The following is a 27,536-nucleotide window of genomic DNA, read 5'->3' as shown; positions in this document are numbered from 1 at the left end:
TTACGTATAAAATATTTTATCTTTATATATACCTATTTGCTGTAAAAAAAAAGCATGTTTTGGAAAAAAAAAAAAAAATTGAAACAAATTTAAGAAAAATGTATTGTCACAATGTTGTAAGGTTTTAAGATTTATTTGAGTTTAACACTAGAAGCGCCGTTGGGGTCATTTTGACCTTTTTTTTTCCAATTTTACGCGTTTTTTTTTAACATACAGCTGAGCTTCGAAGCTAATATTTTTTTTACTTTTTCTAAAATGTTTCCAAGTATACTATGCCAATTTTTCATATTTCTACGTTAATTATTTAAACAAATAATCGCAGATATACCTAAAACAGCCAACTGGGTCATTTTGACCCTCATAAGAAAAACGACACTAGGAGAACTAGGCCATTCCAAACTTTGTGCAGATGATTTGTGGAACAAGAATTGAGGACCATTTGTGTTCAAAGAAACAATGTCACGCAATCAGTTCCGTGAAATAATGCGGTATCTCAGATTCGATGTCCGAAGCAGGAGCTGATCGTCTCGCCACTAACAAATTTGCTCTCGTTTCTGTAACCTGGTACAAGCTAATGGAAAACTATTATTTATGCTATAATCCTGGACCAGAAATAACCGTTGATGAACAATTGTTGCCTTGTAAATCAAGATGTAGATTTATTCAGTATATAGCGAATAAACCGGACAAGTTTGGCATCAAATTCTGGCTAGCAACTGATGTAAAATCCAAATATGTTTTGAATGGTTATCCTTATCTGGGCAAGGATGAAGAACGACCAACTAATTTACAACTTGGGGAAAGTGTAGTTCTCAAATTACTGCAACCACATCTAAATTTCGGACTCAATGTCACAACTGACAATTTTTTTACTTCTGTGAAACTTGCAGATGAACTTTCTGCGAAATAAACCACAATTGTGGGACGATGGTTCTGAATAAGCGAGAATTACTCCCATTGCTCGTGACACTTCTGCACGATATTCATCTTTTGCACTGAAAAATGGAGACAAAACACTCACAATATATAGGTGCAAGAGCAGAAAGAATGTCGTGATTCTGAGCACGATGCACAGTAATGTGTTTGTTGACGACAGCATAAAGAAAAAACCGAACACTGTCATTTACTACAACAGTACAAAATGTGGCATTGATGTCGCAGATCAGATGCTGAGGAAATATAGTACAAGTAGTGGAAGTCGCAGTTGGCCTGTACATGTTTTTTACAATGTCCTTGACATTGCTGAACTCAATGCTTGGATTATATTCAAAGAATCCTTGGGCACCTCTATTTCCCGTCGAGAATTTATTCTTGCACTCGTGGAAGAACTACGAGTTGGTGCACTACGCAACAGATGCCCCCCGATTGCTCAAATACAGACACTTAAAGGAAAGAAATGTGCATTTTAAAGTTGCAAGGGACAAAACAAGAGTTGTCAGCTGTGAGGGATGCCAGAAACCAATTTGTGGTAAATGTGTTGCTGTCACTGTCAAGCGTTATATTGTATCACCTGCGGTAATGTATAACAAACTTTGGAAAACATTGCGTGTTTATTCCCAATTTATGTTTTTTTGTAATTTTTTGCATATGTTCTATTTTCCTTTTTTTGCATTTGTATCTTTGTTGGTTTTTCAAAGATTTTGCTTTTGTTTTTGTAATCTTACATTGAACGATATGTGCTAATTTTCGCTAATAGCACGAAAAAAAATTCTAAAGTATAAAAAATAAATAAAAACCTCTAAAAACTCTTTTATGTGATCATTTCAGCATCATTTCAATCATTTACTGTGTTTCTACTTACATTTCTTATGAGGGTCAAATTGACCCCCAATGGCGGTTTTCGGTTAGTCTGAAATTCGGCTGTTCTAGTGTTAATTTTTAAACTGATCTGTCTTTTCCATTCCATCCATTCCATGTCTTCCATTTTCCATTTGTTTATTCAAACACGTCTTATGCTTCACAAATGTAGAAATTAAATTGACTTAGAAGAAGACAGCAAGAGCAGTTTATTTATAATAGTCATGCAGCTTTGAGCTGAAGCTACCCTTTCTGCTCCCCGGATGTGCTGTTGTGCGGTAAGGAGGAAGAAAAAGCTTACATCCTCAACGACAACGCGGCAAGAGAAGAGAAAAATTCTACATTAATATAAATATTTATATATATTTTATTTACTTCCGTATAACAAAATTTTAATCTTTTCTTGGACAGAATTAAAAAATGAAATGACTTTTATTTGCTTATTTTATTGCTAGAGACTATTTCAACTAAAAGAAAACTACGGTACTAGTTTTTACTCAATTCAGCTTTAAAAATAAACAATTATGAAAATCTTATTTCGATTATTACTGTACTGAAATAAAGAAATTATTTTTTATTGTCAGTAACTGAAATAAAGATATTATTTTTTTTATTTGCGTAAAACGAAATGTATATCTCATTTGTATTCCATTAAGTAAATTTAATTAAAAGCTAATTTAATAAAAGGTATTAGTTAATGTTACATATTAAATCACTTTTTTATTTACTGATTTCTAAAAACAAATGTCAGGTTTATATTCATTAAATGAATTTAACAGATTAAACTGTTTTTTTTAAAACTCTTACACTTTTTAAAACTAATAAATTTGTTATAACACTTAGTTTATAGTGAAGCCAAATCAATTAAAATCTGAATTATTGCTAAAATTGTCTTGCAGTATCTTAGTATATAACTTACGTAGACTTATTCTATGTAAGCAGAGGCTCTGTCTTTCGTGACTTGTTTGTTTAAAAGATACCATGGCGACAAATTTATTCCACTCGTACATTGTTTTAGTAGGAATGTTAAACAGTTGTTCTAAAGTCAGTAATAACTTTGCATAGGCAAAAAGGTGATGCATTTTCGTTTAGAATATAAAATTATTTACTATTCAGTCTCATTAATAATTTCTACTCTAACTACACTGGATTACTGTAGGCAGTCCTAAGTTGTTTAGTCTCCTGATTCAATACTCACAAAAATTCTTACCGAAAAGTTATTTTGATAAATATTAATTAAAATCGGGCACATCGTTATGCAACACTGGATATGTTTATGAAACTGAAGACGGCGTGCGAGAATTACTTCAATTTTATATTTGCAGGAATTAGAAGTGTTGTGTAGATAGTTACTATATTACCTTTTCATTCATCATTCTCCCAGCTCAGAGATTTACGGCAATTAGCTATATACAGAGACTCAAGTCTTTAGAAAATTCCCTTTCAAAAAGATCCGAGATATATGAACACTATAGATATTTCATAAGAGAACACTGAGTTGGACGTATAGGACGAATGTCCGAGAAAGAGAGAGTTTTACTAATTTCCCCTTTATGACGTGTCATATCATTATGCCGTTTCGACGGAGTCTAATACGATTGCTAAGCTGAAAGAGAACCACGAGAGACGAAGACCAATTTTTTGTTGTTGTTGAGTTTAAATGAATATATTTAGAGTATGTTAGAAAATGAATACGTTATTATACGTTTATATACGTTTAGAAGCTTGATAAGAATATTTACTAAAACATACGCAATATAACTATTGATACAAATTTTATATATGTGTAAATAATTTTAGTGAAATTAGATGAATTGGAATGGTAGTATCTTTTGTATAATGAGCGAAATATCTTGAGTAAAAATCAGTATCGTGAGTGAAATTTTAGTATCTTTTGTAAAATATAACATAAAAAGTCGAAAGAAAATGAAGCTCTGAAAAAAAAAATGGTTGCAGGAGCAAATTTCTTTAATACTGAGGTAAATGTCTACCTCGCTACGTATACAACAGATATTACTACAGAGATTATGATACGTATTTCTACAGATAGCAACGACACACGATACCACTTTTTCAATGATTTCTCATTACAAAAACTTTCTAAATACAAAATCCATTTAAAAGTATCATCAGTTATATCTTTCAAGTTAAAAAAAACTTCTTTCTCTGAAACTAACAGGGCTAAAGAAAGAGAATCTAAGAACTAAAGATTCAATATTTCGCACTTGATGCTCTAGTCAGTCGACGACGGGACGAATCCATTGACGTCACATAACATCCGGTATTCTCCCCAAGAGGGTTCGTGTAGGCATCGTCCTTTTCAAAGGGATGACCCATCCCTTCTCTATTTTTAGCCCTGATCTAAAGAGCGAAACTCGCACGAAGATCTCATCAGTACTTCGAAATCTACTCTAAACAAAACAAACAAACAAACAAAAAAAAAATAAGGTCTGATGCTCTCTTTGGTCTTATATAGATTTCCCCGGCTCCCCAGAAACTTCTAGTACTTTCAGTTTCTTGAAATTACTAGATAGCAGATACGTTTTAAAGATACATATAAGGGCAATATTTTTGCATTTCCATACAAAAATATTCAGTTAACGAAAGAATGGTTGCATAGGTGTCGAAGAGCGGATATTGTCAACACAAAGAGTGCTTGAATATGCAACAATCATTTCACTGAATCTGATTATGAGGATGATATGAAAAATAGGTTGCTAGGTTTACGGACAAAAAAGGTACTGAAGGTCAACTGCTATTCTAACTGTTTGTATTCCTCATTTGGTTATTTATCAGAATATACCAAGGCAGCAAAAGCAACAAAAAAGACAAAATTACAAAGTACATTTGAAAGAATTCAGAATTTAAGTTCTAAAAAGGGCATGTCTGGAATTTCAAAAAATAAAAGAGATTAGAGGAATTTGTAAAAAGATATGCCAAGGCGAAAATTTTTGCAATACTTTTAAAGCATAAATTAAAAAAGTATTTTTACTTCATGAACTGAAATTTTTACGATACATTTTTACACAGTAAATAAGTACAAAAAAAAAAAAAAAGAAAGAGCTGGGAGATCTTTGGGATTAGAAACTCGGGTCGAACTACTAATGTTTAGCGACTTTTCTGCTTGATCATAAGACCTTTTAAAATTAGGCTGAACAATAGATATAGCACAGATAGGAACAAAAGTGGGCTGAATTAGATATTTACCTGTTTGTTAAACTTATATGCCATTATGAAATATTAGGATTGTAGCATAAAAGCCTCAGTGAAGAAGGCAATGGCAATCTAAATCATTGTAATCTAAATATATAACATTATCAGTATCTGCTATTAATTTCAATGCTGCTGAAAAAATTATAAATGAATTATATTATAAATCCCACGAACTCGTTGCATTGTAAATTACAACAGTTAGAAATATTATTAGCGTGATTTAGCGACCATCTCTGTTAACAAATAATTTCAAATAATTAATTTTACAAATAATTCAGCCTGAAACTAGGTTAGAAAATAAGTTGCATGCTGAAGTTTAAGCTTTACCAAGGTGTTAAAAACATCTTCTCTTAACTAGAGTTATGATACGAGAATTTGTAAAAATTATCATTTAAATATAAATTGGCATAAATACAATACAAAATATATAAATTTTACATACACGAAAACTTGAATACAGTGCAACAATAAGTGAAAAAGGAATGGATTAAAAGGGAACTGAAAATTCCAAGGCATTAATAAAAGGAAGTTCGAATTTTTTTTTTTTTGTTAATTATGAAAATTCTTTAGATGCTCATAATTACCAACTTATTAATTAACTGTGTATTAGAAATTAAATGCATACCAAAGTACATCAGTAGAGTAACTGGAGAACAGAATAAACATTTAAACGCTTCTAGTATTAAAATATGGACTTTTTAAGAGAGTTAGATAATCTTAAAATAACTTCAATTACTAAAAATGGAAAGCTTAATACGGCAATATATTGCAATAATATTAGTGTGAATTTAGAACCACTTAAGAAATTCAATTTTTAGATTTAATAAAGAGTGTTCAAATTAAATTAGAACTGTTTACCTAAAATAGTAAATTTGAAAGTTAAAATCATTCTGCTATCTAAGAAGATTTTTTAATATTTATCTAGACAAGAAAAAAATTATTTAAGTTGCGGGACAAATCTGATATTTGATAGATTGATTATGTATCCGTTTTATGTATGTCATTAAACTATCAATTTTATTATTCAAAACTGATAATTCAGTTTTAATAAATTACTAAACTGATAATGTCAGCAGCTAAAATCTATAACTTGGAAAATTTTTAATTCTTACAGAGAATAAAAAAGATCTGGCTCATTATTCATTTAAGCATCATAAAATTTTAAAATGAGTGTAAAAGAAATTCATTTTTATTTAGCATACGCCAGATTTTATATTAGTATTTGTTTTGTATTCACAAAGCTTTGTCTTTAGATGCATTCGTATTGCGTTGTGTTTAACGTTCTTAGAACTTTGATGTGTATCTACTGATTGCACTCTGTGATACGGGGAATAGCTGTACGAGTATACTTTTGGTGGAAAGTTCCATAACTGTAAAGTGTTTAAAAATAAATTTTATCAAGCTATCGTCGGTTCTGTTTGCATTCATTCAATTACGAGCTCGTACGCACGCAGCATTATGAATAAACTTACAGCAAACTAGAATTCATCATTTTTGCCAATGTATGAAATGACCTTACCATGAATCGATTAAGACATGTATGACACTGTTAAGTTTGTGTGTCTGTGAAGTGAAATTGGTTGAGCGTCATCCTTCTAATGCATTTCAGTTAGATCGAGATCTCTTTCAGCTGCGGTATTAATTAGTTCTTTTTAACAAGATGCATAGAACGAAGGTACAAGGTAAAAAACTTCACATAACGTAGACCTTTTTAAATGCAAATTATATACCAAACAGATCTATCAACTTTAAACTCAGTTTCCTTGAACGTGATGGATCTGATAGGCTTCTCTATTAAAATCTTTGATAATCTTTGATAAAATCTTTGATAACTAATGATGGATACTTCTGTATCCATCATTAGTTACTTTTGAATGAAATACGCTGACATTAAGATCGTTGTAGTATTTTAATACTTATGACAATGATCTCATTATATGTTTGTTTGTTATACCCAGTTTATTTGAACTGAAGTTTTAAAAGGTCGTTAAATCAAGCACTGTACTTTAAACGCACTTCGTTTCTTTCAAGCAAGAAATATTCAATGAATATTTACCGATTGGTAGAGAAGTGCCGTTTGTAACTGCAAAGTAACCGTTGCTTGGCTTAATGTATGTTCTGCCTTCAAGAACAAAGAAGTGTAAGCAAACTTTTTCTTGTGATTAATCTCAAAATGAAACGTAAAAGTAATGAAAACGCGTTGTGAACATTTTAAAAGTACAGTCTGAAAAGTGTTTGGAATGGAATAAACTTATAAACAAAACGAAACAGAATTTGGAAGCAACTAGAGTAATTTATTCTTCTTCTAAATGAAATAACATTGTTGTTAAAATGGAATTAGGTGATTCTTGAAGACTGTAATAAGAAAAAAACGTAAGACACTAGTCTGAATGGGAAAAACATAACAAACTAGGCAGGATAGAAAATTTCAAAAAATATTTGAAAAAGTGTTTTTGTTTATGACTGAAATAGTTTTATAATGTGAATCGAACGCCATTGATCTTACATAAAAATACACTATTGAAACAGTTTTAATCACTAAACCGTAAATAAAACAGTTCGAATTGTCATCTGTCTTAAAGTTAGTTTTGAAAAACTCACCCGTATTTAAATAATATTTTAAAAAATCTGTAATCATTAAAAACGACTTACAAGAAAGGGCGTTATACCGAGAGATAGGCGTAGCGGAAGTGGATTTAGAATAATCTCATAAACTGCTTGAAAAGTAAGAATTTAAAGAAAATTCTGTACATAGGACAAGAAAAAATTCTTTTTTATTTCGTTATCAAAAAATTACTATCAATGAAAATAATAGTAAATATTTAAATACTTTTTATTGTATTGTTGTTTGTCTGTATGGTAGTAATATTGTGTAAATAAAGATTACCATTTCCACAGACGAAATATTAATACAGGAAAAAGTACGCCAATTATTTTTACCTTAAAATCATATCCATCAGCATTTGATGAAAAGTTTAGTATGAAAGAATGAGATAGTTTTTCAATTGCGTATACTTCAAAACGTATTGATATTCACAAATGCATGTAATTTACATCGCAGTTATGAAGTTAAGCAATATTTTATGGTTTTGGAGTTTGGACGAAACCTGTATCGAAGTTTGGATCTATGAAAAACCACGCTTTGCCATTTTATTTGCACAGAAATAGTTCATAGAAGATTTTATGTCTGGTTCGTAACAAAATTTAGCAATTATTTCCTAGTTGTTAAGAATATCTTTTTTTAAGAATATCTTTATCTTACCTTTTTATCTTTTGCTTCTTTGAAATAGTTGAGTTTGTTAATCAAAAACTCCTTCAAATTTTACAAAGTATGAAATAGATTAAAAAAAATTTCGAAATTCAAAATTCGGGCTTCCAGCTGCGGTGAAAGACTACGTTATTCGAAATTAGATGGTTCTAGATATCGTCGTTATCTCACAGTGCGAGAAACACACATACATAGATTATAATTCATTATTTAATTTCTTTAGAAGTAATACAGGGAGGTAATATTTCGTGGCAACAATTTGAAAAGTGATTCGCTGTTTATGGTGGACGCAAAATCCTGTTTCGAGATTAATAACCTGTAAGGATTATGTTAATCTTATTAACAGTTAAATTTTGAGTTAAACTTCCCTTCCTATCACTTCTTAATTTCAATTTGCCACTTCCGGCCAGAACGTAGTTTTAGAATCACGTCTGAATGCTAATGAGGAAGAGCGGTATTTAACCGCGAAGTTCTACTGTCTTAGTGAGAGAGCTACCAGATATTCTGGCTGCACGCGTCCGCCTTTTTAGGCTACTCTCTCGTAAGCTATTAATTACGCTCGGCCGTACCTTATGCCCTTGATAGCTTCACAGTCAATTTAGCGTTAAAAGGCCAACTCTGTTGGAATTTTGATAGCTTCGGCTATATCTCTTTAGTTAAGATTAGTTTAGTTTAATTCTTAGTTTCTTAATTCCGAATGCCGGCTTTATTGTACAGCTCCAAGACGCAGTTCTGTTACACTTGATTGGAATAATAAAGAGTTATTTTACCCTTCTATCTTGTTGCTTCCTATCACACGAACTCAAGCGATTATTTCCTTATTAGTTCTTAAGATTCTTCATTGTCAACTGTAACTTAGAATTACACAGTGGATAATCCTACAAACCCATTCAGGCTAACGCCCTTTTGGGTTAATAACCTACGGTAGCAGTTTTTACGGAATTATTACGAAGTGCGGTATTTGATAGCAACATGATCCTGTAAATTTATAATCTTTAAAGGCAGATTGTCTAATTTTTTTTAAAGTTTTATCAATAAATTAATTGATTATTTCATGTTGAATGTTCTTTTCTTTAGTAGTAGATACAGAAATCGATGTTACTGAGTTTAAATTAAGCTTAGAGGTGTGCTCCTGCTTCTAACTCTAGAGAAAAAAATGTTGTTCTCATATCCCTTTTCTTACAGATTTGAGCAGGCGACATAAATGCTGTATGAAGCACGTTTATAGCTACGACAAAGTCTTATGAAGGATTTAAATAAACTTTTTTTTTAAGATTGAATTTAACACTGGGCACCACTTGTGTGTACGATTCACATTCCACTTCAGGCACTTGTGGGTATTGAAATGAGAGTTAAAGGTAGAAGCTAGGTCAGCACCTCTGTGGTACGTACCACAGCTAATTGAGATATTGCCGAACCTAGCCAACTGTTAAGCTTTCTCCCCAGTTTTGAGAGAGAACATCACAGGGAGCAGTCTGAAGGTCTCCCCATCTTCCTCTACCAACAACTACCCTACAGAACTTTTGACTCTCTGTGTATTTTGAGTGCCCCACTTGAGTGAAATTCGGACCCCGGCCCATCGGTATAACAGTGAGTGCCAATAACCACTATCTTGGATGAGAGGCTTTGTTAAAATAACATAAAATTAAATTTACGATTTAAAAAGGAATCTTAGCCAGAGATCTGACTAATTCAGCCGCCTCAAACTTTAATCGGCGAGCAAACAGCTAATGCCTGAATACTAATTGGCAGAGCTGAGCGATAGATAGTTAAGCTACGAGCATCGTTGTTAAATGCTCTATAGCTAAAACATTCAAAACTTCCGCTTTCAAATACTCTTAGCCTGTTTGGATTATAATGAAGGCTAACAAAAAGTAGAAGTAATCTTATAAATCATAAAATTTATAAGTAGAGTCAACTTAAATTAAGGTATTACAGTGCTACGTATAGACAGAAATTATAAATACAGAAAAAGAAATTTAGATTTTAATATTAAAAAAAATTTAAATACATACAGAGAGAGAGAGGATATTTTACTTTGATAAAAAATCATTTTATATTTTTAGGATAAAGAATAAGAATTTCTTACCTCCAGTGCATGCTTGTCAATGTCTTCAAAGACACTCATTTCCGGGATCATTTCCAGCTTCTTGCAAGGTGGGGGACGGGCAGCGTATTCGGGGGCTTCATCCGTGATGGGATCGTTGTCTGTCTGCACTCCAATTTCTTTCAGGGTATGTTTAAGGCTATAGTCGAGGAGGGCGTGCCTACTTAAGCTGTCCTCTACATCCATTAGCAGCCTGGCGATGCTGTCCTGGACAGCTTCTTTCGAGATTTGGGAATTGTCGGACCGGACCTCGAAAGGTGCGTTGCCCAGTTCCTTCTCCAGGTGAGCAAATGGAGAGAGCAACTCGCTCATGTAAAGCACGCCAGCGGCCTCGCTATCAGCAGTGTTGGCTGCTTTTGCTGGAAAAAAATGTCGATTGCAAAAAGAAGCTCAAAATCAAACATCTCACGATGCTAAATAGGAAGTTAAAAACGGAAATATTCAGAAATTACTTAAAAGAAGGTGTTTATTTATTTACTTGAAAATACAGGAGGGACTATTTAGAGAATCGAATACCCAATTTTACTACAGTCATTTTCAGTAAAATATATTTACAGTCTTATTGATTTATATACTACACACTGCCAGTCAGGAAAAAAAAAAAAAAAAAAAAAACACTGACTGCATTTAAAACTATTTCTAGAATTGTTAATTAGAATTCTATTTTGTAAGAGCGTGTGAGTTGTGAGAATTTCCCTTGTTCTTCTTGTCGAAAGTCAGTTTTTTAGACTATCAAGAACATGTTAACATTTTAAAATGAAGATATTTAGTGTATATCGAGCATCGACAATTTAAGTCCAATTCCATAAAGAACATAATATGTATTTTTTAACAGATATTTACCGATAGGCGAGTTTACTAACGCTCAGAGAAGTGTACAGTATGAAGGTAGATTAGTGAAAGTATATCAAAAGGCACCAAGGCTTTCCTAGTGAAATTAACGCCAAATTATGTTTTATTTACGTGTAATATTAAGCGAATGAAACTTGCTAAATCCGTAATGCTTCTTGAAGTGCATAACAAAGAATAAAATTTACTTTTTTTTTTTTTTTTTTTTGAGGGAAACCCATGCAGGGCTTTAAACTAAGGATCCAGTAATTCCTCTTTAATCTTGATAATTTAAAGTTGTACAAATGTCCCGTGCGCTTAAGGGAAGTACGTGCTTCCCGCTTAAGTTCCATCTAAAGTTTCTTTTGAAATGTATGCATGTGAGGCTACGCATTGATTTCTATAAAGCTACAGAATGTTTCTATTGCGCACTTATGCCTACTGCAAACAAATAACAAAGATAACAAACAAAAGAAAGAAACAAACAGAAAAAAGGACATTAACAAAAATATTCAATGTAATCGAAATAGTGTGATATAGAAATAGTTTGAATCGAAATAGTGGATTGAAGAACATATTTTTGCGCTTTTCGAAGAGAAATACTCATATTCCATAATTCAAAAGCGCTGTGAAATGCTCGGTATTAAAATTTCTAATTGCAAAATAAGCAACATTATTAATCGGAAAGAGAAAAACTGTTAGTCATTACTTTATAAGAGAGCAAAAGAATACCTGAAAAAGGTACGTACTGTTTCTAAATTGAAATGGTTGGTAAGAATAAAAAATCTCCAATGCAGAAATCAATTGCTATTTAAATACACCTGTAGCAACAATAAATAAAATAATAAACTAAGATTTACAAATTAAAAACTCTAAATAACTAAATGAGCACCAGCTTTTATCGAGGCATGTGGCACAATGAAATTTGTATGAAAACTGTTTAAGGGAAGATAAATGGAAATACCGGGTGGCCATAATTAAAAACTGACAGTGCTCACAGCGTTCTGTAGCGCGATCTATTTGCGAGAAGGACGCCACATTTTGTAGGAAGATTAAACAAGACGGGGAACGAAGGATTCCGCGAAAAAACAAATTAGTCCAAAAGTCATCGCTAAAGGAATATTTGGCGCTGTGTAATAGAAAATATCGATCGGCGAGTGTTAACAAATGCAAATTAATACGGAATAAAATTAAATTTTATTATGCACATTTTCTGATTTAGTTCAAGTGCAATATGGCAACACTTTTAAAAAAGCGTAAAATCTACATAAACACCGATAAAGTCTCATGATCTGCAATATCACGTACGATGAGCAGCAGAAGTTCTTCATTCAAATTTCATGTTACATCCATTCGCATAGTGCCAGCTGCTTGGGTTTTAAAAGGCAATGTGTTACGTTTCGAATCAATCGGATTGAAAGTTTATGTGCAATGTCTCCTTCTTTAGTCGAGCGTGCGTTACTGGTCAAATTCTTTTACCTCAACCAGTGCAATGCGTCAGCCGCTCTTCATGCTTTTAGAACGCACAAAAAAATGCGTAAGGTAACGGTCCTGTGTCAGTTAATGGGCTAAAAGCAATGGTTGCGACGTTTGAGAAAACAAGTTCTCTGAAGGTCAGTCAGGCAGAGGACGAAAACCTGTACCACAGGATACAATCGAAGCAGTTGCCACGGCGATTGTCGACAGAGGACCAGACAATATTGCTGCCACCTCTAGCGCTCGTGGAGTATCTCGGACTATGGATATGCCTTACAGTACGGTATGGAAAATCTTATGAAAGATTATCAACTTCTATCCGTACAAGATCAGCCGTGTACAGGAGTTACTGTACGCCGACCATGACAAGCGATTGACTTTTGCTCTCACCTTTCTTGCCAGAATGGAGGTGGATGACGCTTGGCCGTGGAAAATCTTATGGGAAGACGAGGCCCACTTTTACCTTAATGGAACTGTGAATACCCAGAACTGCCGAATTTGGGATGACAAATCACCACATGCAGTCACAGCAATTCCTTTACATTCACCAAAGGTAACTGTTTGGTGTGGGTTCACAGCGGAATTTATCGTAGGTCCATTCTTCTATGAGAACATTACCCCGACAGGACCGGAAACCTGTTCTGTTACCGGAGAGAAATATCGCCACATGTTGAACAGCTTTGTCATTCCGGCACTTCAGCAAAGACAATGCCTGGGGGAAAATCATTTTCATGCAAGATGGAGCCCCTCCACACGTTGCTGTACGGGTGCAACAGATGCTACGACAGAAATTCACAACAGAAAGCGTCAGTAGCCGCTACTTTCCAACTGCATGGCCACCTCGGTCGCCTGATCTTACCCCATGCGACTTCTGGCTATGGGGTTACCTAAGTCCAAGGTCTATCAAGGAGTGGTCCAGGACCTGACTACGTTGAAGGATAACATATCACGGACTGTACGGGAGATTCCTGCAGACATGTTACTTTTTGCTGTTGTGCATACTGTGCACAGAATGCAATATGTGGTCCACAACAACGGCAGCCACATTGAACCTCATTTGAATGCAAAATAAAAGGTAGTTTACGTATTGATTTGCATTTGTAACACTCTATTTTCTATTACACATCGCCAAATATTCCCCTAGCGGTGGCTTTTGGAACTAATTTGTTTTTTCACGGAATCCTTCGTCCCCCGTCTTGTTTAATCTTCCTACAAAATGTGACGTCCTTCTCGCAAATAGATCGCGCTACAGAACACTGTGAACAACTGTCAGTTTAATTATGGCCACCCGGTATATTGTGACTCTTGATGAAGCATGAGTTTACCTAAATGACTGCAATAAAAGAAAAGTCTATTTCATATCGAAAAGGAATGTAAAGAAAGTTTCAGTAAGTGTTTATTATTGTCGCAGGATTCTCTGACAACGGGAGGTAAAAAATAAGAAGAGCGGGTGAAAAATGTTGAAATAAACTCAAGGTACTATCGAGAAATGTTTTACGTCTAAAATTTACAGAGAAAATTAGATATCTTTATCCCGATGACTTTCAAAGAGTGAAACTTTATCAAGACAAAGGAACAAATCATATTTCGAGAAGTACCATTTTGTTACTTGAAAAAATGAAGACTAACACAGGTATTGCATGTATACCTTTACAACCTATTCCTACAAAATCGCCTGGAGTTTCACCTATGGAGTATTGTACCTTTGGTATCTTGAAAAGAGCTCTTTCTAAGCGCATACCCACCAGGTAATACACTAACATTGTAATGCATACATTAATAATACTGTAAATAAGCTCTTTCTTCAGATATGGGTTATGATTTAGGCATATAAATAAATTTTCCTGACTCCTATCTGCCATTTTTACTATAACATACCATAAAAATTTAGAGTGATTTTAAATTTGGTATGTTCGGTAACCTTTGACAGAAAGAAGGCATAACTGTAATTTGTTAGTAGGACTATTTCTATACCAAAGAAGTGTTTTTCTCCAAAAAATTTTTAATCATTATTTGCTTGCTAGTTCTCTCAAATAAGAAAGGTATCTAGTGTATTTCTCGTAAAAAATTTATATTTATATCTTTTAGCAATTCAAAAAAATGTTCAAAACGCTGAATTTTCATTTTAAAATCTATTTTATTATAAATTATTTTTATATTAGTTTAAAATATTCACTATTCAACTATAAAGTACACTAGTTGAAAAAAAGATTAATACACTCTTGGAGATTACTTAATTGAACTTAAATTTCTTAACTGATACTGTTTTTTAAATTTCAGACACAAATCATGTCAAATAAAAAACTGATAAAATTCACTATATTTTATAAATTTCCATAAAAATTTCAGGGAAACCGATGAATACGTTATGGGAAACAGACGTTTTTGAAAAACTACAAAAATTAGACAACACTAAGTGATACTACTATTACTTTTTTTTATAAATATGGATTTTATAAATGCATTAAGTCTAAAAATAATTTAAATCCGGTTCTACATTTAAACAGTTTTGCCCTTCTGTAACCTTGCACCAATTACAGCGTTATATCATCTCCCCAAGTAAAGTTGATAGAATTTTCAGCCTTCCAGATATTTAAATTTTTTAAATTTTAAACATCCTACATTTTGTAAAATTGAAAGTAAAATAGTTAGATTACACGAATCTCAGAAATAATGATATGAGAAGCGGTGTAACCAAAATAAGATCCAAGAAGACATCAGTTCATATTTGTAGCAATAACTCTCCATATAGCCTACTGTATTTACCTACTGTAGACTTTTCTTCTTGGTATTCATTACAATAATACCACCTGTTATAGTGTTACATATCGTAAACTTGCTAAATATACAACTCTCGATATAACATTATTGGCCTCATCGATCTTATTGACAAAGTTCATACAAGATGGATCTATAGCCTCATGTTGCTGATTCTATGTAAAAGAAGACTTGTAAGTATAGCTGCAGGAAACACGATTAATTTGAATAAAGCAGGTTTTTATTTAATCTTCTTATTGTTCATTTTGCATGAGGAAAAACAAATTTTCGTTTCTAAACATGCACTCTTTGCTTTCATGGTCCATCTGCTTTAAATGATCAGCCGGCTGGTAGCATTATCACCTGATCAACCCCTGGTGATATTTGAACTAAACTGCAAATTTTAAAATATCCGAAAATACATATAATCAGCCTTAATTTCTCTTTCATAAATTTCATCAATTCTTAATTTCGACTTTCTGTTTTTGACCACTTCTTTCAAGTATAGATCTCACTTCTTTACTTATTTCGTAAAGATATGTACCCCTTTGGGAACCGAGCCCGTGGCTATCTGATCTGAGGACTAATGTTTTATTTACTGGGCTCTCTGAAGCTTTCCATTAATTTCTTTTTAGCTATTAAACCAGAACATGATTAATACATTTGACCGTAATGTGACCATGGGCTCTAGAAAACAGTAATCTAAGGTGAAAATAGGACTTAAATTTGGCCAGAGCTCATAGGTATCTGATTTCTGAACTTTTCAGACTTTGATTAAATTTGACCTGGAACCCTAAATAAGATCAGCTCTGGCTGAATTCATTATTTAAATATTTATTAATCATTTAACATAAATTATTAATTTTATTAGTTTATTTGCATTTTATTTAATCTTAGTATTCACTATTTATTATTTCATTTAATTAATGTCATTTACTTGTGCCTATGGCCTACCATAGGGCTCTGGTACTTCTAAATTTGGAATTTAACCTCTAAGTAAAATTTTAATGTGACTCTTGTATTCAGAGTGTTTTAATAAAATGATTGCAATCTTTAACAGCATGGAATATTTCAATGTGTAACTCGTTAAAGAAAGGTGAATGTTTTAATAATACAAAGTTTTGCTTTACGAATAATGGAGAAAAACAATTTTTAAGCATTCTACAGAGCAGATCTATTTTTATAAAAATTTATATGTTATATTATGAAAATCTGTAATTGAAAATCGGCATCTAGAATCAGTATTTAAGAAATTAATGATCACAGTCATTTTTTATCGATTACCTGAATATGTTACAGATTAAGACACAATAACACGCCGAATAAATACTAATTCAGAAGTCAAACAACAAAAATCAGCGTTATATTTACAAAATTTTCAGAGGACTAGTTTCGATGGTTTTACCGAACCACCATCTTCAGCTGCAAAACCGCAAATGAACAAGATAGGAAATAATGATTAGATAAGATAAGAAAGCATGGACAAGAATAAGCAAGTGGCGCCATCTGTTGGTGAAACGAGAACTAAAACGTAATTTCTTTAAAGGCAAATTTGGATTGGAATTAGGATCGTTAACTAGAACAGAAAGATTTTTATGAATGTGAAATGCCTCTAGAAAATCCAGTTCTCCAATGGAAGATGTTTTTTGAATAATTTTGGCAGCAGAAAAACTGAAAGTGTGGTTTTCGGACCAACAATGTTGAGCAACAGAAGACTTCTGTGTTTGAGCATGAGGCATATGTTAGAAAAAAGGAAACACAGAAGTCTTCTGTTGCTCAACATTGTTGGTCCGAAAACCACACATTCAGTTTTTCTGCTGCCAAAATTATTCAAGAAACATCTTCCATTGGAGAACTGGATTTTCTAGAGGCATTTCACATACATAAAAATCTTTCTGTACTAGTTAACGATCCTAATTCCAATCCAAATTTGCCTTCGGCCTTTAAAGAAATTATGTTTTAGTTCTGGTTTCACCAACAGATGGCGCCACTTGCTTATTCTTGTCCAGGCTTTCTTATCTTATCTAATCATTATTTCCTATCTTCTTCATTTGCGGTTTTGCAGCTGAAGATGGTGGTTCGGTAAAACCATCGAAACTAGTCCCGTGAAAATTTTGTAAATATAACGCTGATTTTTGTTGTTTGACTTCTGAATTAGTATGTTACAGATGTTGTCAGTACAAGTAAATTTATAATTCAGTGAATATCCGGAAAGACAGTAACGCAGTATTAAAGGAAAACAGAAATCATCATCATTTATCCTCTCATGATAAAGAGTAAATACATTATTTTCAGGATGTATATAAACTACAGGTAGATTTTAAAGCATTTTCTGCACTCTTTTACATGCTACCAAAATTTAATGAAATACCGAACATGCCACTAAGATTTTTAACCTTATATAATATAATTTGATTACTCACCTTTACTCAGAGGGTCTGTTTGTGACTCAATAGATAGCATTTTGGAAGTCAATTCAGATAATCGCTCTTCCAGATCGACATCTTCTTGCTTATTGGAAATATCGGTCAAAGAGGAATCGAAACTCTCCTCCTTCACTGCTTGCGTATTTTCTGAAGGAATTTCTGTTTGTGTGGACTCATCCGCTCCACTGTATGTTGTCTGCACAGATACCTCCACAGATTCGGGGAGATACCGTTCAGATCCATACTTGGAGGGCATCATGAGAAACTGGTCAGCTTTAGCAAGTATCCTGTCAATGCTGTCGAATCCTTCATCGACGGGAGTTTGAGTTTCGACGTCTCTTGTGTCCCAGCTCATGACGGGTGTTAACTCGACATCCGTTTGGACGTTGTTATCTAACATCATTGAACATCCCTCAGTCTGGGCCGAGGCATTCGCTGAAAAAGACAGAGGCTTCTTGACATGGGACACCCAAGCTACCGGTAGTACCATATCCTTGCTTTGAGAATGAATGCTATGGATTGGGGTGACCGCTCTCAGTCTTCTGCTGGAACCACACCCCATGGAGGCCAGCTGGAAAGAAGAATTAATTTGTTTTTTTATTTCCCAGTTACCATATAAAGGCAGAGAGAAATGAGCTATAGTAAAATTTGAGGAATTAAGTGAAGATTGAAGGCAAACTGAGGGTGAATAATTTAATTTAATTTAAATTAATTTTATATCATTTGGATTTGCCATAAATATAAGATTTCGATAGAATATAATTAGCAGTAGAAAGTTATTTTAAAAAACAAAATTTTATTAAATATACAAAGCGATAAAAATTTTGGAAATAAAACTGCATTACGTTTAGAAGAAAAAATACTTTTTTTATCTTTTCCTTAGATAATACCTAGATTTTTAATTTAGAATAGAATAATTTTAATTGAGAAGTTTAGAATACTTATTACGCGGATACAAGAACTGAAGTTTCTTGAATATATGAGGAAGACTTTGTGATCATATTTATAAAACCATTCATATTTCCGTTACTCTTCATAAAGTAAGTTGTATGTAGTGACTTTGAGCCTTAGAATATCCCAATATTATATTGGTAACGATAATGGATATCTCTAAAAAAAACTGGTGGAAGTGATTTTGATCTTGTGTACTGAAAAAAGCCTAAAGTACGAAAACGGAGTTTGATGTTTGACTCTAGAAGACCAAAAGTTCGAATAAAAAGATATTTTACATTAATGAGATTACAGTAGAGGAACTGAAAGCCACACACTAAAGTTCTTGAACATAGAACGTGAACATCTTTTCGGAATCGAAAAAGATCGAAGCATTAAGATACTTTATTTTGAAAATCAAAAGTAAGTGGTCAAGGGATGTTAAGTAAATGAACTTTCTTACTGCTTTCCAGCTCTCGTACTCTTTCTTCTAAGTTAACAGATGACACTCCCAGATAGTTCCTGTTTATTAACCAATAAAATATCTACCCTATATCCCGTATTTAAGAAAATGTGTAATGATCGGAAAAAAGTCACTTTACGATTTCTTTCATTTATTACGCACTATTATTATATGATTATTCCATTTCGCTTGGAATTCATTTAAACAGGATGATCATCTCAATACACAGGTTCAGAATATATTTCTATATGCAACCCAAGAACTTTTATGAGGGTATAATCTAAATATTAGTTTTTTTTAGTGAAATAAGTGCCTTGATAACTACAGAAAACATCTTTAAAAGCTTAATACCATACATGTTTTTTACAACTCATTTCCGTTGAATGCATTTGTAATTACTAAAATACATATAAAGTTCTGTGCTCTAGTTTAGAAATGATAGAAGGGAGCAAACATTCCAATATTTTTGTTTGCTTTTCATTCAATGAAATAAGAAACTGAAATGCTTTGCACAAGAGATAAAAAATCTGATGTGTACACCACATGACTTCCTTGTACGGAATATTAAATTATACGCATTTTTTTTTTGCATTTCATCTAAACTTATTGGATTGAATTAAATATACTTTGTTGCTAGCGCACAAACCACAATGAAATAAATGCACTCTTTCAAATTCATTACATTTGTTTACCATAGCGACAATCTGGCGCTAGGTTCACTTAGCAGCCTTATATTTCGTTCATATTATAACTCAGAATGTACAAAATTTATATCATTTGAAGAATTATCTAATTGTTGCCACATGTTCTATTTAAATACTCTAATATATCTAAAACGATGTATGAAAGAAATTAAGCAAACAAAACAAAAATAAAACAGTTTTTCACAGACGATTTAGTATTTCTCATTCAGTTAATTCAGTTCTCACTTCGCGACAAGGCAAATATACATAAAAACTCAAAATATCTGTATTAAAATTACGAAGTAAATCTTAAACACTTATTTCCTCGAAAAAATTCCAGAAAGGATTAAGCATTATTTAATTCGCAATAATAAATGAAGGCGTTATCTTTGTTGTTTCGAAGCGTAGTCTCTCTAGATTGGCAACAAATCTACTATTCTGCTGTTTCAAATGTAAACAAGAAATGGCCGCCATGGAAAAAATTATTAGGCTTAGCGGCACTTAAACAACTTTTAAATTGTTGATAATTCTAAAATTATTGCATACATATTTACTAAAGGGATAAAACCTTAACCGGAAGATAAGAATAACATAATTCAATCATTTTTTAAAGCAAAATATGCACAATTTACAGACATATAAGAATAATAAAACTGAGATAACTGAGCCGAGTAACAGAGTGGATATATATATATACATATATTTATATACTTTTAGTGCGGCCGATTGCAACCAAAATACGAGGAGCACATCTACATGTTATAGCAGTCCATATACAATATTTCAACGTTCTGAGGCTACTCGTTTTTGAGTTATGCGTGATACGTACGTATATACATTTGTACAGACGCCACGAAAAATTCTCTTCAGAATTAATTTTAAAGCAGTTTTATAATTTTTTTTGGAGGAAAAGAGTCTTGTTTTCTGTCTTTACTACAGATGTCACGCAAAAACATCATTAAATTACATTCCATAGCAGTCGAAATGGATATTTTCGTTGAAATATGCTGCCTGAAACTTTTCGCGATTACAATACTTCCTTTTCACTTCGTACAAGGAAGTAAAAAATTCAAATAAAACTTGATGTCTTCATAAATCCCTTTCAAGAGTCAAATGCTGTTATAAAATTTTTCATGGTTTGAATGTGCTAAGAGATCGTTCTAAAAATAAACATTTCCATATAAAGAAATCTCATACGTACCATTTAAATCTATAAAACTTACTTTGGGACATGTTATTTTTTAAAAACTTCAACTTGAAAATAATGTCTGAAGGAAATATGTATCAGCAAAGTTCACAAAAGCTATAGTATCATTGGTCGAAGTCTGTATTTGATTTCAAAAATAATCAAATTAATTTTTTAAATTTTATTTACAGTGACATTTGGAACATAAGCATGTTAATAATTTAAACTTGTTTTAATCCATACCTTTCAAAATCAAATGTTTGTGCAAGCAGATCTGGAAGGTAGTTTGTACAAAAAGACACAAGTTTGGTGCTGGAAGGTTTCGATTTCCACATTCAAAATCTTAATCATGTTGAGGAATTATCCGGTGCAACGCAAACCCTTTAAAAAGGGATCTTACGTACTTTACATATGAAAGTAATTTTTTCGTATGTAAAGAACAATTTTTTTACATTTAAAATAGTTTCAATCTTCCTTAGAATGGACTATACAAATTTCAAATGATAGCTAGTAATATGCTGCACCAGTTTTCATGAAAAAGTAGAGAATAATGTATTAAAAGATGCCAAAGGAAGGATACGAGAGGCTCTTCTGTTTTCCGTCAAATGTATAGAAAGAAACAGAATGCCTGCATGATGTATAACTCTAGTGAATATGGGGGTCAGGAAAAATGCAGTATCTTCCTCATATTCTTCAAACCATATAATTGACCCATAATATTGAAAGGAGGACACCACTGTGGTAAACAGTATCTGTTCTATTGAATTTACATGGTAGCCCAAAATGATTCCAAAATAACTGATAGCCTTCCTTCTTTTCCAAGTTAATGATCTCAATGTGAGGTGCTGAAATTCATTATACAATCATTAATGCGATGATGAAATTTTATCACTTACTGTAGTGGGAAAACCGTATAAGTTTTTCTTTTTTGTTCTCAACATCGAAACACATCCTGAGATACAGAGTAGTCTGTGATTGATTTATCAGACGACCACTTTTCCAACCGTTGGCATTGTTTTTGTTTACAGTGCTCCAGTTTCGATCTGACGACGGTGAGACGACGGTTTTCACAACAGCAAGGTAATTTGTTTATGCGCTTCTTTTCGGACTATTTGAGCCGAAATTGTGCTTTTTATATGCATATTAAGTTCAGCAGTTACATTTTATGCAATGTTCTTCCGCTCTGAGTTGGCGATCTGCTTCAATATGCTTGCATTTCTATTGAGATTAATCTTTTCTTTCCATAATTGTTTTTCCGCAGACGATGTTTTGCCTCGATGTTTGCAGCGCTTATCGATAGCTTCAGTGGCTTCACAGCTGATGTCACTGATGCTGGAGTAAATAGTATTTGCCTTTTCTGGAATTCGTTCAGATACCCTTTTTTGCCTTCATCTTGAGCTAATTTATTCAAACAAGTTACAATGTTTTGTAATGCTCCAATATTACGAGTATCTATAAAAGAGCTTTTACTTATTTAATAAATGATAGTCGCTTAAGACGCTATGCTTTTCTGGCAAGTCCAGACCTTGCAGAGAAGAGGAGGCGGAAAACGAAGATCATTATCTTGTGTTACAATACAAGCCTTATGATCGGAAATTGTCATCTTTAGTAGTTTGAGAATAACACTCCAGAGCTCATGTACAACCGATATAATGATCACTATTTTCCGCTCCCGATGACAACCAATTACTCAAGTGTGAGTTATGAGACACCAAAACAAGTTTTTATGCCATGCAGATATATTCCATTATCATTCTTCTCTTCTTCTGTCAACTTCGGTTTGTTTGTAGCATTCTCGTTCGTTTTAGATTTATTTTTCTCGTTCTTTCTACATTTCTTAAAACAGAATGCTTTAAAGACTTAATGTTTTAAATGCTTTTGTTTAATGCTTAATGTTTTAAAGACTTAAAGTGTTTAATGAATGTTTAAAACAGAATGTAGAAAGTTGAATATAGGAAATGTAGAAAGCTCATAGAAATGTAACTATTTTTAGAACAATACTTTTATGTATGTATGTGTATGAAGATCTGTCGATGAATATAAATCAGTATTTAATATGCTCTGTATGAAAGCAATTTTTCTTAATTATTGCTGTGAATCAATCTGTCCATTGTCCTTTTCCCTTAAAATATGAAAATCTAATTTTCACTATTACGAAAAAAAGAAAGGTTTTCTAAGTTCTTAAGATTGCGGCCACTGTTCCACGAAAATCATTTCCAAGAAGCTGAATGGAGTAACATTTATTGCAAAATTTTTGTATTTCTAAAAATTCGAACGTTGCCTGTGATGTATGAACAAAAGATCTTGTTATGATGAAGTTGTAAAATATTTGTTTTCATTAATCGTAATCGTACAATGTAAAACACATAACGAAACATTTTATTTTACACCTTGAAAATGGTAGAAATAATTTTTGTAGTTAGACAAATATACCTTTTTAAATGCACGTTGAGTCAAAACTTTCTGCTGCAGTGAGAGTTCTTGTATAACTTTCCTATAGTGGTTGGAGCAGATTTTGATCTTTCTTTTTGATTTTTCTAAAAAATGCTGTTTATCTTCCCTCAGTAGGATAAATAAGCCTTTCTCAGCTGGCATAACTATAAGTTTCCATTTTATCTCTGCAAATGGTTTTTATTTTAAAAATAGTATTTCTACTATTGGTGATGGAGATGTGCTTGAATACTGTTTCAAGATACTTGTGAATTATTTAACGTATTTACCATGTGTTTCTGTATCGAAGCATTATCTTTAAGAGCCACGAGACAAATACTTTTGTGCTGGGGTGAATGCGTAATTTCTCCCAATGAAACTTTAGATCTGTCAAATCTAATCCTTCTTCTTCAACTCTAACTACAGAATGTCCTCCAAATTTATGCATGGCAACATTTTACTTTAATTTCGCTTTTTAAATGATATTAGGATATGCAAACATCCGTCTTTGAAGAGACATATTGGAGCCCTTTATTCATTACATTTTCTGGTTGCATTTTAGCCGTAAATAATAAAAGCTATATATTATAGGAAAGCCTACCCTTTTTACTTCCTTGCACGAATTTTTACTTCCTTGAAAAAATTTCCGGTATCAGATTTCAACGAAAGTATCCGTTTCAACCACTCTCGAAACATTTAAACCATGTTTTTTGCGTGACATCTGTACGTACGGACAGAAAAAAGGATAGTTTTTGCCCAAAAGAATTGTAAAATGAATTTAAAATGGATTCAAAAGAGATTTTTTTCTTGACATCTGCACGTACGTACGTATGTGTCTCGCATTACTCAAAAATGAGTAGCCACAGAATGTTAAAATTTTGTATATGGTGGCTGCTATAACATGCAGTTGTGGACTTCCCTTTTTCATTACAATCGGCTGCACCAATCGTGTATATTCTCACTCTGTTACCTGGCTCGATTAGCTTAGTTTTCTTCTTCTTATATGTTGGTAAATTGCGTATTTTTTGCTTTAAAAGTGATTGAATTATGTGGGTTTTATGTTCCGGTTAAGATTTTTATGCCTTTTGATCTGCAGGCAAAAAGGTCCTAGAATTATCAACCAATTATCAGTCCTAGAATTTGAAAGTTTAAGTGGCGAATTAAGCCTAATGAATTGCTATTTGTTTACATTTGAAACTCAGTAGAATAGTGAACAAAATCAGTTTCTTCACCTTCAGTGTCTTTCTGCGGAGTGGGATCAAAAGTAAACTTTCAGTTTTATGCACCGAGAAATCTCCCATCTTTTCCGCTGGCCGACTTGCTTGCTTTTGCGAAGAAACTCTAGCTTTACTTGTCTTTTTTAATCGTTTGCACTGTATTTGGTGTTTTACGTTTTTCTGTATTTTACAATTTTTAATGAAATTTTTTGAGTTTTTATGTATTTTTCCTTTGAAGCGAAATGAGAACTGTATTAATTAAATGAGAAAAATATCTTTAATGAAATTCGAGGAAATAAGTTTAAATGAAATGCAACAAAAATGTGTATAACTTAATACGCTATGCAAGGAAGTCATGTGGTATACACATCAGATTTTTTTTTTTTTTTTTTTTTTTTTTTTTTTGTTGGATAGAATACAAAGAATTAGTAAATGTTAGTATTAGGCTCAGATTAAATAGTTCAAATCTGAGCTCTATACGTTATTTCCCCCTTCCTTTCTGCCCCCCTTCGCAGTGTGATCGACGGAAGCATACTCGACGCGTATTCAACAGGTGCAGGATTCGAGACCCGGTGAACGCGTTGCACATTTTTTTTTTTTTTTTTTTTTTTTTTTTTTTTTACGTCTCCTGCTTCAAAATAACCTAATGACTCTACAGCTTATTTATATGGAATACTGACATATTTTTAATGTTCGTGAGCATTTTATAAAACGTCTTTCAATTGAAATAATAGCGTGCGTATGCAAAACATTTTGAAACTTTAAGATATTCACAGTCTGTTGTATATTACACAGAGTTAAAATACATACTATTAGTTAAAAATATGTTTTCAAAAGTTTATCCTCGTGACTGTTCTGCCCAGTCTTATTTGCAAAGAAGGTGGAAATGGAAATGATATTATTTCCTGCGGTTGGAAAAAAATACATCCTAAATGATGTAGTATGTATGTGCGTATGAGCGAATATTATTATGAATGCATGAATAAAATATAGAAGAAAATCAAAATTTCTCTTCATTATACTGTAGCATTATGTTTATCCGAACTAACTGGAGCACTGCCATTTCGGATAATTCTAAAAATTATTTTAAGGCATTATAAATAGAAACTATGAGTATCACAATCTTAAGCAAATACATAAGTTACGATGCATTTACATAACCTATGTTATCAAAAATAAAGAAAGTTTTTTTTTTTTTTTTTTTTTTTTTTTTTTTTTTACAATTTTCTCGTAAATCTTATCTAGAGCTATATAGCATTATTATTTTAGGAATATTAAATAAGAATATTGTACCTTGAAAACCGACACACTGTTTCATAACTTTACCTACTTTATTTCGAGATCAATTATTTTTATCATAAACTATATTTTTTCCCCTCTAAAACAGAAGTTGCGAAACGAATCTGAGAGATACATTTGAAGATTATAAGGTTTTTGGCTCTAGTGCTTCATTGTTATTTTTCCCATCGTTTTGGTAAGGTGGAATTAGGATAAAACCAAATTTAGTTAGAACTTTATACTGCAGAATCAGAAATATTTATACAACAATAGTCATTAATACTATTTATTTGTAGCTATGGAACGTATTAAAATTTTAAGTATTATTTTCGTTTGTTCTACGAAAAGGTTTCATTATGAAGGGCGATTCAGCTCATCTGCAGTTTTTTTCTTTACTTTTTTATACATCAGTAGATTAAAGGTACCCTTAAATATATAAAACAAGTAGCATTTGACTAAACCCAATGCAGAATATCTTGAGAGAATCAATATGGCGTTTGTTGAAAATACTATAAAACAGCCAAATAGATTTCCTCAAAATTTTTGTCCCAAAGGAACTTCGAAATACTTTTCCATTCTCAGAGAAACTCGGCCTAAAAATACTACGTCTGCAAATAAATTGATCTGTAGTTATAAATATAATAACAAATAAAAATCAGTAGAAAAAACATATTTACTCAAAATAGCATTCTCTGTGATGACTGAATATTCAAATATATCTGTTGCAAACTATATCTGTTTATTTTGTATAGCACGTTAAAATATATGGGATATTGATTCCCATCGTTCTGCAGAAGGTCGTCAAATTTGATCTTGTCTCCATTTCAAGTCAATAAACAACAAAAGTCAATTGAGTACAGGATAAAAAATTATAGAAACAAAATTCTTTTTAAGTGTGGTGTTTCTATTATTTTTTATAACGTATGTAACTTAAACATTTTTCATATTTCAGTTATGCTGTTAATTTACTTTGCATAAAAATTCAGTAAATTACTTTTGGTATAAAAGCTCATCTTGCAGGCTTCAGTTAGAAAGCCTTTATTATTTCCTTACCTTCATTGAAATCACTGTAAAAAAATCAATTATTTTGCGCTTCGTTTTTCTTTCTGGTTTCATAAAAATTTCCCTTTCTTACATTTCAAAAGTTTGTGACAATGCTGTCTCGAACCAGTTGATCATTTTACTTACTATACCTGGCCTCTTCAACTCTCTTGTATTAATTCTCAAAATACTAAAAATTGTTGAGTAATATTATGTTTAAATTAAACTAAGGAATAATCACACAAATAGCCTGTAAGGTGTCTGTAATTACATTATACTTATATCTTCAAAAGACTACCGTTTAATATTTGCTCTTGTTAGAGTTATTTTTCACAAAAATTTTTCTTAGTATTTTAATAAATTTCTAATTTTTAATATGTAAAATGTAAGTTCTCATACTATTTCAATTTTGTATTAAATTCATATCGAATTTAGG

The 27,536-nt window shown here is 32.3% G+C and overlaps 2 protein-coding genes across 3 annotated transcripts in view; one reads left to right on the top strand and one right to left on the bottom strand.

Moving 5' to 3' along the window:
* LOC146998900 (histone-lysine N-methyltransferase SETMAR-like) overlaps positions 1-27,536 on the top strand; it is a 113,816-nt gene that overhangs the window by 13,108 nt on the left and 73,172 nt on the right. The window lies entirely within an intron of this gene.
* LOC118201203 (kyphoscoliosis peptidase-like) overlaps positions 1-27,536 on the bottom strand; it is a 113,311-nt gene that overhangs the window by 43,520 nt on the left and 42,255 nt on the right. For both annotated transcript variants that reach the window (XM_085811892.1, XM_085811893.1), the window contains exons 2-3: positions 17,870-18,443; positions 10,368-10,744 (exon numbers count right to left, since the gene is read on the bottom strand). In XM_085811892.1, coding sequence (XP_085668018.1) covers positions 10,368-10,744; positions 17,870-18,443 — 951 coding nt within the window. The remainder of the gene's footprint in view (positions 1-10,367; positions 10,745-17,869; positions 18,444-27,536) is intronic.

Source organism: Stegodyphus dumicola, chromosome 2 (assembly GCF_044657685.1).
Source record: "Stegodyphus dumicola isolate Sdum_Otavi_A_Nest chromosome 2, ASM4465768v1".
Taxonomy (NCBI): domain Eukaryota; kingdom Metazoa; phylum Arthropoda; class Arachnida; order Araneae; family Eresidae; genus Stegodyphus; species Stegodyphus dumicola.
The sequence above is the reverse complement of the archived record's forward strand: the minus strand, read 5'-3'. Positions and strand labels throughout refer to the sequence as shown.